Source organism: Sabethes cyaneus, chromosome 1 (genome assembly GCF_943734655.1).
Source record: "Sabethes cyaneus chromosome 1, idSabCyanKW18_F2, whole genome shotgun sequence".
NCBI classification, from domain to species: Eukaryota; Metazoa; Arthropoda; class Insecta; order Diptera; family Culicidae; genus Sabethes; species Sabethes cyaneus.
The window spans coordinates 95,488,826-95,506,155 of NC_071353.1; the positions used below are offsets into that span (position 1 = coordinate 95,488,826).

The 17,330-nt window shown below is 36.8% G+C and overlaps 1 protein-coding gene across 1 annotated transcript in view; it reads right to left on the reverse strand.

Moving 5' to 3' along the window:
- LOC128745196 (homeobox protein Hmx-like) overlaps positions 1-17,330 on the reverse strand; it is a 76,718-nt gene that overhangs the window by 10,352 nt on the left and 49,036 nt on the right. Inside the window, exon 2 of the mRNA XM_053842216.1 lies at positions 8,390-8,505. Coding sequence (XP_053698191.1) covers positions 8,390-8,505 — 116 coding nt within the window. The remainder of the gene's footprint in view (positions 1-8,389; positions 8,506-17,330) is intronic.

Genomic DNA, 17,330 nt, shown 5'->3' on the forward strand with positions numbered 1-17,330 from the left:
CGTGAGATGTAAAGAAGGACAACGACATAATATATTTTATAGTGATGCAGTAACTCAATGTCTTCACATTCAACTATAAATCATCTGCGGTAATAGTGTTTCGCAAAATAAATTCTTCTTTCTTCTGATCAAGTGCTGATTCGCACTTTTACCCCACTAGCGGGGCAAAAGTGCGAATACCGCGGAGCAAAAGTTCGAAGCTATAATCCATGAAATTAACCCAGCAGTAGTTAACAAAACCATATTATGTTCAATTTGCGTTATGTTTCGGTAAGGAATATTCTCAATTTGCACCTTTCCTATTTTGCGTTGGTATATTGCAGCCTCCGTAAGATCGAAACTTTTCAAAACGTTTGTTTTTTGTTTCATCAGTGGAAACACATTGTTTTTCTTCGGCCAGCATCTGTAGAGCACACAGTTTTCTGCAGATCTTTTATTTCTAGTATCTCTAATATAGTGCCTAAAGCTGTATATAATTAGCTACACATTTTTGCCTCGTCCATGAATCGAACTTTTGCCCCGTCCGTGAATCGAACTTTTACCCCGCTAGGCGCTTGACGGGTTTAGATTAAATTACGGAAAAGCGAAATATATTTTGTAAATTATTTTCACCGTATTTTCAAAACAGATATGTGAGTGATGTAAAACGCTGTTATAAATTTTCAACAAATAATATCCTCCTGTTGATATCGTATTTGCCGTATAACGAAAAATTACATCAAAACCGCCCCAAAATAACATTTGCACATAACTCAGCAACTATGCTTCGTAAGCAACCAAAGTTTACGTTAGATTCAAGCTGTCAAAGTAGTCACCCATCTATGCCAATGTAGAAAATTTACTCGGAATCTGCACCGATAAATCATTGAATCGCACTTTTACCCGCATCGCACTTTTACCCCTCCTTACTCTACAGCTTATTTAAATTAAGTAGCGCTAACGGCGCTAAGCTAACATATAACATAAATGTGAAATATTTCAAAATAACAAGCAAAACAGTCAGCGATTTATGGTAAGCTTTTCCCACCTACTAACAGTAGAGCAATGTTTTCTTTTGTGAAAATTATCACATTGTCACACTGACCAGCATTGTGAATATTTTGCTCTTGCTACCACGAAGTTTTATTGAAAACAAATAAAGGGTGTCCCACATCAAATTGCATCACGGAAGAAACGATGTAGAAAATTACCCTTTGGGTTTTAATTTTGATAGAAGTAGTTTAGAGTGTAATGTTTACAATGTATTTTTAACGCGGTCAGTTTTTCGAAAATTGCAAAAAATGGCGTCACCCGAAAAGCAACGACGCGAATTTATTTTGTGCAAGCTCTGGAAAATTCTTAACTATCTCATCATGAATGATGAGACTAAAGTCAAGGCGGACTTCCGGCAGCTTTCGGGGCTACTGTACTTCACCACCCAGCACAAGTTTGATGTTCCGGACGAAGTAAGGAAGCAGAAACTTTCATAGTTTGACAAGAAATACATGATTTGGCAAGCGATCTGCTCGTGTGGCAAACAGAGCGCGCCTCGTGACTCGTGACTACTGGAACTGTAAACGAGCAGATCTACTTCAATGAGTGTCTACAGAAGCGTCTTTGTTGAAGCATCACGAGTGCCCTACGATCTTCTGGCCGGATCTAGCTTCGTGCCACTATTCAAAGGATGTCCTGGAGTGGTGCGAAGCCAACGGGGTTACTTTCCAAGGACATGAACCCGCCCACCCCCTCCCCCAACGCACCGGAACTAAGGCCCAATGAAAAATACTGGCCTATTATGAAGCAGGCACTACGGAAGCATCCTAAGGAGGTAAAATCTGAGAAAGACATGAAGAAAAAGTAGGTGTCCGTACAGAGCTGCAGCGAGATGTAGCGCAAAACTTGTGACGTAGGACTACGTCTTTGATTTCTATTCTATCTATATGGGGGTGCACTTTAGAAAAACAAACAGGGAACTTGAAACGAAAAGTGGTTATAGTTTGAACGCTTATAACTCAGTCATCCGTCAACAGATTCTAGAGATATTGGTATCAATCGATTGGAAAAAAAATCCATTACAACACAGTAGATTACATATCTCCCTAACAGACGTTTAATAATTGAGAAAATATTAGACGAATATTCATTATTTAATTATATTCATTTTTTTGCCTTCCTACTTCAATGCTTCGCTAGCACAGATGACAGAAATATATACGAGATGAGCTATGGGTTAAGCTTCCTTACGATTGTATTTAATTTACGCCCTATAGAATCCGATCGAAAATTGTTGAGCTTCAACTGTTGCTGCTTCCCCGGATAAGGCAACGAAGACATCCAAATTCACCAAGCGAGACGCCAACAAAATGAAGAATCCATCGACTCATCCGCAAGCCATTCGATATTATTTGAAACTATTGCTTGCCTTTCGGTGCGCATCGTCATTCGGTCAGCGGCTTTGGTTGACAACACATCGGCAAGCAGCTAGCTTGCGACACATCGGGCAGACAGCTTTCGAGTTACATCCGAGACATAATTTTAAAGGTTTTATTTGAAACATTGCGTGCCTTTCGGTGCGCATCGTCATTCGGTCAGCGGCTTTGGTTGGCGACACATCGGCAAGCAGCTAGCTCGCGACACATAATAACATAACATCATAAACATAAAAGTCTATCTTGATTACAAATCTAGTCTACCAGTCAGTGTTGAAAAGTTCATAGCAGCAAACAACTCAATGAGATTTCAAGCACATGAAATTTCAACCTTTATCACAAGCGAGAAACTCACATATGAATTTCTCTCGCTATTATACGCGATGTTTCTGTTGCTATGGGATGTGAACCAAATTCTGCTGTGAGCATTTTGTTTAATTCTTCCACAGCTGGCATTTCATGCAACGAACCAGAGAGCAAAAGAGAATCTACCGTCAGAAAAAACATCAGCAACGAGAAATGCAGCACACATTCATGAATTAAGATGGCAAACATATTGGCGGAATTTACGTTTTTCCTTCGCGGGAATAGATAAACATGTAATTTAAATGTGCGTTTTAGTTTTAGTTTGCGATTTATTTAGAGATTCATTCCCTCATGCTCACTCACAGCTACGTATCGCATGAGAGAATGCCTATGCTGTTCAACAAGGAATTTGTATGTATATGTGCATAGCTCCAGCTAGCAATAGAAGCCAAGCAGAATTTGATCAAGCGGGAAGAAATACGTGTGAGTTTTGTGCTTCTTGCTATGAAAACAGAAAAACTCACGCATGAATTTTTGTGCATAGGATCAAACTGACATGATTCACAGTTGATTTTGATTTTTAATGAGTTATGAGATTTTGAGTTTTTAACATCACTGCTACCAGTAGCGTTTGTCCGGTAAACAGTATTCCCACCATTATTCCTCACACCAATAACCTATCTGATGGACGAAAGTAGACAATAGGGCTTTTGCTACACACACATGCAAGTCATCTGTTGGGCACACATTGCATATTTTCCTATTCAATGCAGCAAAAACGTGTCGGATAAAATTATCATTTTTTCTAAAGTTATTCATCATTTTAAAGCAATTGATAGTTAAAGTAACCGACAAATGTTCCCTGAAATATATGTTGATATTTGGTAACTAGGGTTTCGGTGAATTCGCGTTAAATCGGTGTCCCAAATATACTGTTTTTTGAAGCAGTTACGGCATAGGCCAAGTTGAAAGTAACGGAATATAAAATTGGTTTTAGCATAATAAATTGCTTTCTTAGCTGAAAGCAACTGTTGGCTATTGATATTTGTTCCGTTTTATCCCACTAACATAGGTCATAGTTACATTTTTGATCATTGCTCTCGCGTCTTAGTTTATTTGTTGAAAATAATTGTTTTATTTAGTAAACAGATATATTACTTTGCCATATATATAAAGCAATTTGTAATTTCTGTTTTAAATGAAGAAAATAAATCATTTAAAAAATATTGCTCTTTCCTGCCCGTGTGTTTTATATGGAGCTGTCACTTTTGCCTGCCCAACAGATCTCCAATACATATGCACTCTGCAAACACCCTATGGAAAGCATACGGTTATGGTATTGAAAGCAGCAACAGCTGAAGCTGAAAGTAGACAATGGACACCACGAGTCAGAAATTTGAGGATTCGAGATTAAAAACGGACCTTTTCAGGTCCACCATTTAAATTAGTTAAAGAGTTGAAATTATGGATCTCTCACATGATCTCTCACAATCCTTTAATGCGCAACTTGGGCATCTATATATGAAACTCATTCAAAAATCGCCAGCTTTAGCATTGGGAGACGAATTGCTCTACATTCGTAGTCCTACGTCAAGCCTGCGCCCGTGCCACTAGGCATGGACCCTTGTACTTTTTGAGTGGAGTTAAGCGTAAGGTGCGAGCATACGGTTATGATATTAAAATTGTATGAAATAAAAATGCCAAAAGCTTACTAATAGGTTATATTTTGTTGTCAGCAGGGCCCGGCATCGTCGAAACAAATAAATGAAACTGACTTTCACTTACCTTCGCTTCATACATGAAGTAACGTGCTTCATTTGTTGAACAGAACGTTTCAAGCAAGCTTCAGTTGAAGTTGGTGGCTGTTTCAATTGACAACGCCAGAAAGTCAGGCACGATTTGTCGGCATTGACTAGGTTAACTTTGATATGCGTTGCATTGTAGGAAATGTTACTCAAATTCAGTTTATTTGTATTCAAAGTTGCTGGCCTTCTTCTGAATATTTGGTAGAAAAGTACAAATGAAAAGTTGAAACCGATGGTCATGATGAAGTGAAACCCGTTTCGCTGACGCTGACTAAAGTCAGTTTGAAACTGAAGTGGTACTGCTTCTGTTGAAACCGAAGCTTCACTGTTTCATTGTTGAGTGACGCTATGCAATTGAAGGTGACGTTGTCGGGCCCTGGTTGTCAGAAAGTTTGAAAAGGATCGGTCAATTAGGTACTTTTCTACAGCGTTTCTTCCTTGATGCAATTTGATGTGGGGTCCCCTTTAAGTAGTTTAAAAGTTATGCATAAAAGCATGAAGGTTTTTGGAATACTAGGAATACTTTGTGCTTTGATCTTTGGTTATTTTCATACAATATAGCAATACAACCAAAAGTATGTAAAGAATTGCAAGCAACTAACTGATGCAGATCTTTGAGTGATTCTTTGATTCTTCGCTCTGAGAATTCCTACGTTACATCATGACTATTTTTCTTTTTCTTCACCCTTTTTCAAACAAGACTTCAGTTTCGAGTATAATCTTAGAATTATCGATATAATCGGTTAAGGGGAAGAGATGGTTGCTCTTTTCTACGAGCACATTTTACGTTCAGGACAGCAATTTGGTCAGTAATGTTCATATTATAAAATTGACTATTGAGAAATTGTAGTTTTAAACTTTCACAACATCATTTACTTCCAGAACATCAACCTGGTCTAAGTTTATTCGATTGACAATAAAGCCTTGTCGCTTTTTTCTGATGTCGAGGTAGTTTCATTTAATCTTTCATCGTGTACAAGATGCTCAGTTGTAAGATTAGGCGGGTGATATATGGGAAGCATCCAATTCTACAATTCTTAAAAATGGTCTTAAATTTGCAAATGTTGACCGATTTGGCTGAAATTTTAACCAAAGTCTTAGGATTGAATATAAAACAAGGAATGTTGAGCTGAGGAATGTGGGTCATTTTTAAGGTCACTTTAAGGACCCCTAAAGTGAGAAAAATGTCATTTTTTTAGTTAAATTTCATATTTAATTGAAAAAATCTCGTCTAACTTTTGTAGAACCATAATGAATGTGTATATATCCTGAAAGCTTGTCCTCTAAGCTGTCCAAAAATGTATAAAAAACTTAAAATTGCTTACAAAATTATTGAGTTATTTATGCTATGTGTACACCTAGCCAAAAAACGTTTCTTTGGAATAACTTGAAATTTTAAAGGTGCTAGGATGATGTCATATGTGTTTTCATGATGTACTAGGTGCTACTAACAACGTACACTAGGTCACTTGTAAAGTATATTTAAAAAAAATCTTTTTTTCACACCGTGTAATGTTTTGTATAACCTAGCTGCAGTTTCATCTGTACGGAAATCCACTTTTTCTTCATGTCTTCCTCAGACTTGACCTCCTCGGGATGCTTTCGTAGTGCCTGCTTCATAATAGGCCTAGAGCCTTAGTTCCAGTACGTTGGAGGCGTTCATGTCCTTGGGTACGAAAGTAAAACCGTTGGCTTCTTGAAAGCCCCATCAAATAGTAAATAAATAAATAAATCCGTTGTCTTCGTATCATTCCAATACATCCTTTGAATATTGGTACGAAGGTAGATCCCGCCAAAAGATCGTAGGGCCCTCGTGTTGCTTCGACAGAGGAAGCAGATGCTTCTGTAGACACTCTTTGAGGTAGATCAGGCCGTTTACAGTCTCGGTAGTCACGAACGGTGCACTCCGTTTATCACATGATGTCTTTCTTTGCCAAATCATGTATTTCTTGTCAAACTATGAAAGTTTCTGCATCTTTACTTTCTCCGGAACATCAAACTTGTGCTGGGCGATGAAGTACAGTAGCCCCGGAAGCTGCTGGAAGTCCACCTTAACATAAGTCTCATCATTCATAATGAGAAAGTTGAGGACTTTCCAGGTGCTTGCGCAAAATAAATTCGCGACGTTGCTTTTCGGGTGACGCCATTTTTTGCAATTTTCGAAAAACTAACCGCGATTAAAATAGAGTGTAAACAATACAGTCTAAACTACTTATACTCAAATTCTCGAGAGAAAATACCCAATGGGTAATTTTCTACAGCGTTTCTTCCGTGGTGCAATTTGATGTGGGACACCCTTTATGTAACTGCCTATTGATAATATTGCTGCTAAATACAAATTGTTACCTTCACACTTAAAAAAATCAAAAAAAAATTCGGTAAAATTTAGCCGAAATCTCAACAGCCGAACATTCGGTAAAAATGTCGATGGTCGATATGCATATCGACGGTTACGGATCTCTGGTAACGTTTGGTAACATTACATTTACCGAACGGTCGGCTGTTGGGATTTCGGAATAATTTTACCGAATGCGCTGCTTTTTTTTGAGTGTGTAGTCTGTGAAGACTCGCCAATGCAATGAAAAGTTAGCTGGCGTAGCTTACTTTAAAGGTTCAGCTTGCTTTGATATTATAACCCTAACTTTCCCGAAATTTTTGGTTTCTAGAAAGCAGTTAGGTTTATATAATAACACAAATAATAGCTTTTAAGCTTGCAGATCAACTTGTGACTAGACAAAACTGTAAATTAACTATGCTAGGAGGTATGAACAACATGTTAAGGAGCTTAGAAAAATAGCTGCTGTCTTTGCCTTTTGCACAATCGCTACCGTTTTCCGACCAGCAATTTAGAGCAAAAGGGATAGACAATTTTGATCATGTAAGGTTTCCTTCAACAGCGATGTTATCGCTAACAAACTACTTTGGCAGCACCACTCAACAGGGACAAATGTTGATAAAGTGGCCAGTTTTAACTCAACTGTGTGGTGAATTATTTGTGTGTGTTGGCTCACCTTCTATAGTGTGTAAGGTTTCTCAATTAAGAGCACTGATACACTTGTGCCAGTAAAGAAGGTGGTAACAAGGTGTTTATTACAGAATGAATATTAGGCCATTACAAATATTTTTTTAAATTTTTGTGCTTCCGATGAAGGGCCACTGAAGGGGGGCAAAAAGCAATGAGATTTTTTAACAAAAAAAAATTAAGTGCTTTTTACACAAGGTTTAATCATGAAAACCAAATCTATTCTTGCGTAAATGTTATTATTTTCCATGCGATAATCTAAAGTGATAAAATCGAAAGAATTTTTTTACCACTTTTCGGTCATTTATATTTTTATGAACTTCCACTCCTGTTTCATGCTAGAAGCGTTAACACTACGTACACTAAATGACACATTCCAGCGTTACGGGACACAATTAACACTCTTTGTTACCGTGTGAATCGCCTCCTATTTCACCAATTTTTTGGCAAATACCTTGTAAAATAGTTGTTTAAAGAGTACTTCATTTTCCACTAGAATGCCAGGGATTTGATGAAACAGGAACCGATCTGCATAGTAGGGATAGTGTCCCGTAACGCTGGAATGTGTCCAATAATTAACAACGGTCTTATTTTGGTACGATTATCTGATAAATGTGTATTCAATCTTTATTTTGAAAAATATAACAATTTTTTAAAATAATTACCGTTAGCGATTTGTATAATTTGCTATTACAAGTGCCCTTAAAATAATTTTAATTGCCCAAAAATGTAAAAAATTTACGATGGCGGTTAATTAGTAAAAGAACTCTGGCTACTAATAGTTGGCAATGGACTGACTGTCGAATAAATGTTTTATGCCTAATTAGTGCGTATGAGGATATGCTTACCATTGGTGGGACTGTGAAAAGGTATCCGATGGGCTGCTGATGGCCAGGGCCATCCGGGAGGACACAAGGCGGCATACCGATTTGCTATCGCGCTCCACTGCGACATGAATCCCAATCTGTAAGACGTGGAAGAACAGAAGAAATATCCACATGAATAAGCAACAACATCAGAAACCCTTGCATCAGTAGGAAACACAACCCCTCAGGGGCGGAGTAATTAAGCGCAAAGACTCTACAAAATAAACCACTCAGAGTAGTCAAGAGGCCAAACACCGCATCCCTTCATATTACGCGGCTTACCTCCACCTTTTCTGCAATTTTCAAGGCTGTTTGCTGCCAGCGGTTGTATATTGTTATAATAGATCTTAATACCTATTCCCTCAAGGGCATTAGTCGCACGATTCTCCGTTCAGCAAATATGTACAAGGGGAAGAGGTAAATCTTGCTTCCAATGACTGAGGCAGTAAAGCGAATAAATGGTAGCGCCATGATTGTTCAGCATCATCAACTAACCATCCCTTTTTGATTCGTTTCCGGAACGCTAGAATTTATGTCTGGAATACCAGCAAACTTGAGGGTGAAGACAAAACCTTTCTTGGAATCAGACATCCACTAGAATAATAAGGGTGAATCCATTCTCCTTTAATAGTCGTCAGTCATCAAGAAACATTATCTTGTAATTTTTATTATTTTCCTTTTTGGCGAAAATTTTCCACTATTCCACTAGTTTCTATTACAAATTGGGTCAAATAACATTTGTTCTTACAGATTAACAGAAGAAAAGAAAATATATTTTTAGATTGATTCCTAATTCAGAAAAAGCTTTAATTGCGAAGTAGAGTTAACATTATTGGTTTAGAACCCTTATTCAAAACAATCAACACTAGTATCCTAGTCTTAATTGTACTGTAGCCTAGTTTGTCAAGCATAATACATAAAGCTTTGGCTACCGTATGAAAATTTACTTCAAAATCTGAAAGAAAACTATCAAATTTCTATGTTACATTGCGAATCTTAAGACTATATCTCAAACAATTGTTAAAATAAGCATTTCGAAAGTTGAATATTAATATTTATCAAAATGTGGTTTGTATAGAATACTATCGGAAATTGTACTGATTAGGCCAAGTCAAACCTTATTCAAATTTGGGGCAGTCCATTGTAATGTCTACTGCATTCAACTCTTTTCAGAACACGTGAACACATACAGGCCAACCAACAAAATATGTCTCCATGTCTGTACGGCGATATATTGCACAAAAGATCAACTAAACCGGTTCGTTTTTCGAGAACAAATAGTTGTTCCCCTAGAGAGCGAGCAAAAAAGATGCATCCTCCATACACAAAAAATGTTTTCCATTATTATTTTTCCGCAATCAAGGCAAAAGCAAACTGGTACATTTTTCCTGTCCGAGAATTGAAAAAGTCTATTGTTGTAATCGTTTCGTTTAAAAGTGACAGCAGGGAAAATACCCGAGACGACTAGTCTGCCCGCAGTGACTAATCAATGACGGCGATTGTCAATTTTCCACTTGTCGTGTTTCTCTTTTCTTCTACCTACATAACAAAACTAGGTGAACTAAGTTTTCGAAAGGGTGGATGAAGGAATGGTGAAAATGCTGCTATTTCAAAATCGCTAATTTACTATTATTTGTGCTATATCGCTGTTACTCGTTGCTAGTTGTGAAGTAACACAAACTGATAAATGCTCCGTAAATCAATATTTGTTCCAAGGGTGCAATTCGATATTCACAACAGAAGGATTAGTGCCCCTCTTTTTCTCTGTAATAACCCTGAAATGAAAGAATGTGAAAGCAAACCCGATGCTTTAACAAGGCTTTAACAGAGAGAGCACTTAAAAAGATTTAATTTCGAAAATGTCAAAGGTGAAATGAAGTGTGTTTTTTATGAAATTGATAAATGTTGATCCAAATCGTATGAAATTTAACAATGGAAAACAAAAATCGCATTAAAATCAACTATGCTTCTTTGCTCGACTTAAATACATTATTTATATTTGATGATACAAAAGATCATAATGAATGTTGTTATGATTGAAATCATTAGTTAACTAAGTCACTAAGTCGGACACCAAGAATTTAGCGGTTTCTATAGATAGATAATATAGTACCACACTTGAGAAAATCCTCGCAATGTTAATTCTCATTGATACTAGAATAGATACAATAACAATATATTACATATTTGAAAGAGATAAAAAAGTACGTTTTTGTGTTTGATTTGCAATTTTTACATTTTTCATCTATTTTTAAGAAACTAAGCTTTTCTTACACCTTTTACTGCTGCACAAATATTTAACTAACTTATCACATATATATTATACAATAAAATATCAATAATACAATAACTCTCCTATTCCGTTAACATTTTATGTACATACAAATATGCACAGTTTTTCAAAATACCAAAAAAGAAATGATTTGTGTTTATTTGGGTTTTACCTAAACATTTGACATATCGCATGAAATAAAAGATTGAATATTGCTGTAAAAAGCCGTCATTTGATACATAGGTGCGTTTGGGGTGTAAATCTGCTATCTGTTTAAGAGATGGATCGATTTACCCCTTTTTACGTTGAAACTGCCTTCATATCTTGTCTCTTGGCTACACAGTGCTGTATTTTCCAGAAATAACGTCTTTGAGATAGAGAACTTATCTCTTCCGATTCTCCGATCATTCCGATTACTGAATCCGACTAGCAAGCGAATCGATCGCTATCTGTTTGTTTAAATAATATCAAACAAACACCTTTACATAGTTCAATCCTTGTTTATTTCCGTCGGCATCTGTCCGCCTCATATTGTACGATTCACTGACGCCCAGGGAGGTAAGTCCATCCTACGTTAACTATCGGCCCTTGTATGAACGGACCGGCACCACCTGTTTTGAATTCTCGTGCGATAGGGAGCATGACCTCAAATTTTCTCGCTCATCGGCATTGACTGGAATTGAACTCATACATAGTTACTTAAACAGTCGAATTATGATCTGTAAAATTCTCTCTTATTTACCCTTGAAATGCAATGGTAAAACAAAGTTTCTTTTCACCATTTAATGAATTAAATTGGAGCATTATATCACTACTAGCTGTAACCCCCGCGCGTTGTCTCGCGTCTAATTGTGAGCGAATTGGTGGTACGCTATGTAACGCTAACGCTATGTAACTCTATGAGGTGTAACTACGTTACTTTTGCTCGTCTTGAATGTAATCTGGTATGATTGGTTTGAGTCTTTGCTTAATGTGGGCGATTATTACCACGAAAATACATATTGCGCCCCTCGTTTTGGCGACAGACACAAGCCTCTTATAATTATGATGATGACGATGATGATTATCGTAAATGGTTTGAAAACAAGAGAACCACAGAAAAAACTAAGTTAATTGATTAAATGGTTCTTGAGATACCATAAGGTCGCCATGCACCGCTCAGCTTCATCTTTTATCGCTCATTTCAAACAAAAAATGCTTATATCTTTTTAAAATGGTTCATTATTGTAAAAACTATTGACAAACAATAATTTTGTATGTTTAATGATACGAATTAAGCATAAATTTCCACTATATTCATAAAAGGTCATTTCCAAAATAAATAATCTTTATAGTGAGGAGCGAAAATGCCATTTTCATCGCGTTTTTATTAAGGCCAAGTGAAAATGACTAAATGAATTATTAGCTCAAGCGAACTTGTTGCTTTGGTTATTTAGAAACTATTCTTCTACATAACATGAAATAAGTCAACAGTATTTATATTAGCGTTCTATTCTGCTATAAATGCCAACCCCAAAACAAGGGTCAAGACGCGGCAACAGTAAAAAATAGGAGCGGTAAATGGCACCCATATGGGCGGTGAATGGATCATCATATTGTAAATGAGCGGTAGAAGGGGTCATGAGATTACATTACTTTTTTTAAAAAAAGTTACTGTTATGAAATATTTAGAAACCAAGTAATTTTTTTTTTGTAAACACAATTGTGACGCAAATTGAGTTTCGATGGACCTCAAGTTATATTTGCTATGGACAAACTAAGCTAGAATCGTTTTTAAATGAGCGGTAGATGGCGACCATACGGTATTCATTCATTTGAAAACTCAGCTTTGAAGTTCATTTCAAATAGCTACAACTTTATCAGTTATTCGAGTTTTTTCAAACAGAGCTTCAGATGCATATTTCTGAAATGTTAATCTTTCGAAACGGTCAATAAAAGCAACATCATCTTTTTTAACTTACGAAATTCCTTCTAAACTATCTGCATATTCGCAATAAACAAGTGTTCAGTATGGAATATATACGCGAAGCTATATCGATCGTACCTTCTGATGCACCTCGCACGAGTGCAAGCCTGCGAGTAGGCAAACAACGTTTCTTATAACATGACAACAGGCTACAGCAAATACTCTATGCCATCGTGAAACTTATTGAACACATCTAACCACATACATAGCTACAAAATTTGATACTCCTCGCTACCACCAAAAGGGTTATGGGTAGGGCCGTCTAACCGGTAGTACCGGTAGTACCGAAACCGGTAATACCGTCCAATTTTTGGATACCGAAATACCGGTTTTAAAAAGGCAAAAAACCAATATTTTCTAACATCCTAGTTTTTTCAAGCTCCTTGTTCAAAGAAGAACTAAGCTTGATAGAAGATTGGGGAACTCATGCTGATGCTCATGCTCATGTTAATGCTGACGACATTCTTCGACTACTAGCAAGGTGAAACTGTGGGTCAAATAATTATAGCTCTTGAACCCGTTTAAGGCGCAGTTGTGCATCTTTGCTGTAAAAATGTTTCATTGTCTGAAACAGACGTCGCGTTTCAATTTGTTTTTGAACAACTTGATATTTAAAAGCTTCCAAATTATTCGAAGCTCTCAAATTACGAATTTAGGAAACAAGATCAGCGCCCGGCAGCGTCAGTTATAATAGTAAATCGTCACTCAACGATGAAGTAATGAAGCTTCGGTTTCAACTGAAGCAGCGCCGCTTCGTTTCAAAACTGGCTTCAATCAGCGTTAATGAAACGCTTTTCACTTCATCATGACGATATATCTGCTTAAATTTTACTTTGCTCAGCAACAATACTGAAGCTAAAGTTTGAAAATAAAGACATTCAGTGAAAAACATCAACATTTCTATTGATTCCGAATAATACCAATACCTACCAATACCGGTATTTTACCGGTATTACCTACGCTAATACCGAAATACCGGTTTTCTCCAAAAGTGCCCAATACCGGCAGCCCTAGTTACGGGTTTTTGGATATTCCTTTTACTGCGACCGACTTCTGTTAATGCATAAAATGCCGATAATTTTTAGCATATACCGTGAATGTACCACATTCTGCGCAACCAAGACATTTTTATGATTCTTCCGCTATTTTAAGTATTCTAGACTGTAATTAATTACGTTGGAAGCAGCAACGTGTCGTGCTACGAGCTGTAGTATCTGGTAAAAAACATGAAAATTAAAAGTCGACCAACAATTGAGTGTATTTTTCATTTTGCAAACTTATCCACGGTGCCTAATTCTGCGCACTTTCTTGTCCATGTTCCTAATTCTGCGCATGTTTGTTCCTAATTCTGCGCACCTAAAAAGTAACAATAAACACTCACCATGTTGTTTATGTCTTTATACGCTAAAAGCACGTCAAAAATCCGGCATTAGCCATTACCATAAATAAATTCATGATTTGGCGTTCTTGTGCTTGTGTGGCACAGGAACACTGTTATCATTTTGATTTGCTTATTTTAAATATTTTATTGTCGATAACGTGAAGGGCGAGTTGATTCGGGTTTTCTGCATAATGAATATTACACTTTAGACAAATATTAAAAATTGTGTTTTCATATAGAAACTCCTTCGCCACTGCCTGACAGCTCCATGAAGTTGGATATTAAAAAAAAATCAGAAAACATGGTTCCATAAATTAGTGCTCGTTGGTTCGGACTCCGAGTCGCAGCACAAGTTTCCAATCAATGCAAGTTAAAGGTTCTACTTGAATTTTCATGCCTGTATACCTCAGCCATTTGGGTGAGGGTGCGTATTCTTTCGCGATTTCTTCGAAGAATACATTACTGCGCAGAATTTGGAACATGAATAAAATAGAAGAATACATTACTGCGCACTACTGCGTCGCATTTTTCCTACGAAAGCAAGGCATGCAATCACTCTTTTTGTCCAAAACATGACTAAAACTAATTATTCTTTCTAACTATGCTGGGTAATTTGATTATTGCAAGGAATTTCGATCATAAATTTGTTAATTTGCAGTTTTAGCGATGGAGCAAACGACGTTGTTTTCTGACATATAAAATTAACTGAAGTCGCTTTTTATGCGGTTTGTTTTTTACGCGAATTTCGGAATTTACGCGGATTTTTTTACGTGATTTTCGGAATTTGCGCGGATGTGCACAAAACGTCGTGTAATGTTGAAATCCACAAAGTGTCTTTTTTGCGAAATTTTGTTTTTTTTTACGCGAATTTTGGAATTTACGCGGTTTTTTACGCGAATTTCGGAATTTACGCACTTTTTTACACGAATTTAGGAATTTACGCGGTGTTTTTTAACGCGGTTTTGATTTACGTTAGCTTGATCTTTATGTACGAGTCATTTTTTGCTCGGAAATTGTTGATTATGTCACATGGCAACCTTATGAATGAGGAACGTACTGCTTATGCTGATTGAAAAAAACGGCAGACATTTTGATAGATTCTCGATAACAACTTTGTACGCTCATTGAAAAAGCATGAATGTCGGGATGTAAAGGATGTTTTATATGTTAAAAGCTAGTTAATATGGTATATTTTGTTGCAAAAATGCTTCATACCTTCAAACAGTTTGTTTAACTTGAAACACAAAAGTGATCCATAATTGTGGGTGATCCATAATTGTGGAGGGAGTGTATTTGTATAAGAGTCCTTATCATCCGACCATAAAATAAATTCATGCCTCCATAATGCCAAATGCCAAATTTGGTTCCATTTGCTTGATTAGTTCTAAATTTATGAGGAAATTTGTATTTCATTTGTATGGGAGCCCCCCCTCTTAAAAGAGGAAGGGGTCTCAGTACACCATAGAAAAAAATCCTGCCTTCTAAAACCCCTCATGCCACATTTGGTTCCATTTGCTTGATTAGTTCTCGAGTTATGAAGAAATTTGTATTTCATTTGTATGGAAGCCCCCCTCTTAGAAAATTCTCAGCTCCAAAAATCCCCACGTGCCAAATTTGGTTCTTTTTGATTGATTAGTTCTCGAATTATGAGGGAATTTGTATATTATTTGTATGGGAAACCTACCCTCCCCTTCCCCTCCTAAAGAGGGAAGGGGTCTCAATTCACCATAGAAAAAATCCTGACCCCAAAAAACCCCCAACGCCAAATTTGGTTCCATTTGCTTGATTGGTTCTCGAGTTTCGAGGAAATTTGTATTTCATTTGTTTGGGAGCCCCCTCTTTTAGAAGGGAAAGGGGTCTTAGTACACCATAGAAAAAAATCCTACCTTCTAAAACCCCCACATGCCAAATTTGGTTCCATTTGCTTGATTCTTGGCTTCTGAAACCCCTATGTGCCAAATTTGGTTCCATTTGCTTGATTAGTTCTAGATTTATGAAGACATTTGTATTTTTCATTTGTATGGAAGCCCTACAATTACCAGAACCCATTCCGAAAAACAAATGTAAGTTTGCATCTGTACGATGTTATATTCTCTTCTGCCGTCTCCAGAAAAATCGAAAATTGAGAAAAATTTAACGTGGTTCTAACATCGAATTTGGAGGTCGCCTACATGTAAAAGAGTGACAGATGAATCATATTTATATTCATTAAGGAACGCAAAATCAGAAAAGTGTTGCAAATAACCCCACGTACTTGCAGGTACTCGCCTCCCAGTTGGCTTCGAGGTATGATGCTGGCCTAATAAGCCAGTCGTCGTATGTTCGAATCTCGACTGGGAGAGGCCGTTAGAGTCAATAGAATCGTAGCAACTGGCCCTGCAATTGTCCTGCACTCTAACAGCTGGCTGCGAAGTCTGTCGTATAAAAACAGAAGGTCAAGTTTCGATAACGGAAAGTAGCATCTAGGCTTTGCTTTGCTTTTACTTGCAGGTAACTTGCACTTAAAATAAATTTCTCTACAGGCAGTTACGTGACTTTCAACTGACTGTTATTGGAAAAAATAAGAGCATCTATCTGATTTTCACGTAAACGCATCTGAAAATCACGTAAATAGTACAGGAAAAACTAGATGGAAAATATTCACATAACTTTTTCTATGATTTCGACGTGCAATTTATTTTGAGTATGCAACACTCCTATTTTCGGTTCTTTCTCCAGATTCATTCAGTTGCTGTTTTTAAACATAATCATAATTCAAAAGTTCCTGTACACTAATAGCCGGCTGTGAAGTCGGTCGATAAAGAATGGTCAAGTCTTAGAAAGTCGTTTAAACCCGAGGCTTTGCTTTGCATAATTCAAAAGTACTAACTACTATTGACGTTTGGTCAAAATTCAAAAGTGTTGCAAGTATCCCCGAATCATGGTACTTTTCAAAAGTTTACAATCGTTTTTAAAAGTGCTATTTAAACCTGCGCTGAACTTATTACTTGAACAAAACAAGAAAACAAAAAAGTGTGCTGAAGATAGCGAACTAATGCTGTACACTCAAGTCTTTTTTATACCAAAGATACGTGACGTGTTAAAAAAACGTATGAAAGAAATGCGCGTAATTCAGAAATCGTCGTAAAAAAGTCGACATAAAAATCGCATTCATTCGGAAATCACCGTAAAAAATTAGTTAAAATCTAAAAATCGTCGAAAAGGCCGCTAAAGTTCAAAAATCGCTGTAATAAACTGCATTATTTCGAAAAATGTTGCACAAAAACCGCATCAATTCAAGAATCATCGTGAAAAAAAACCGTGA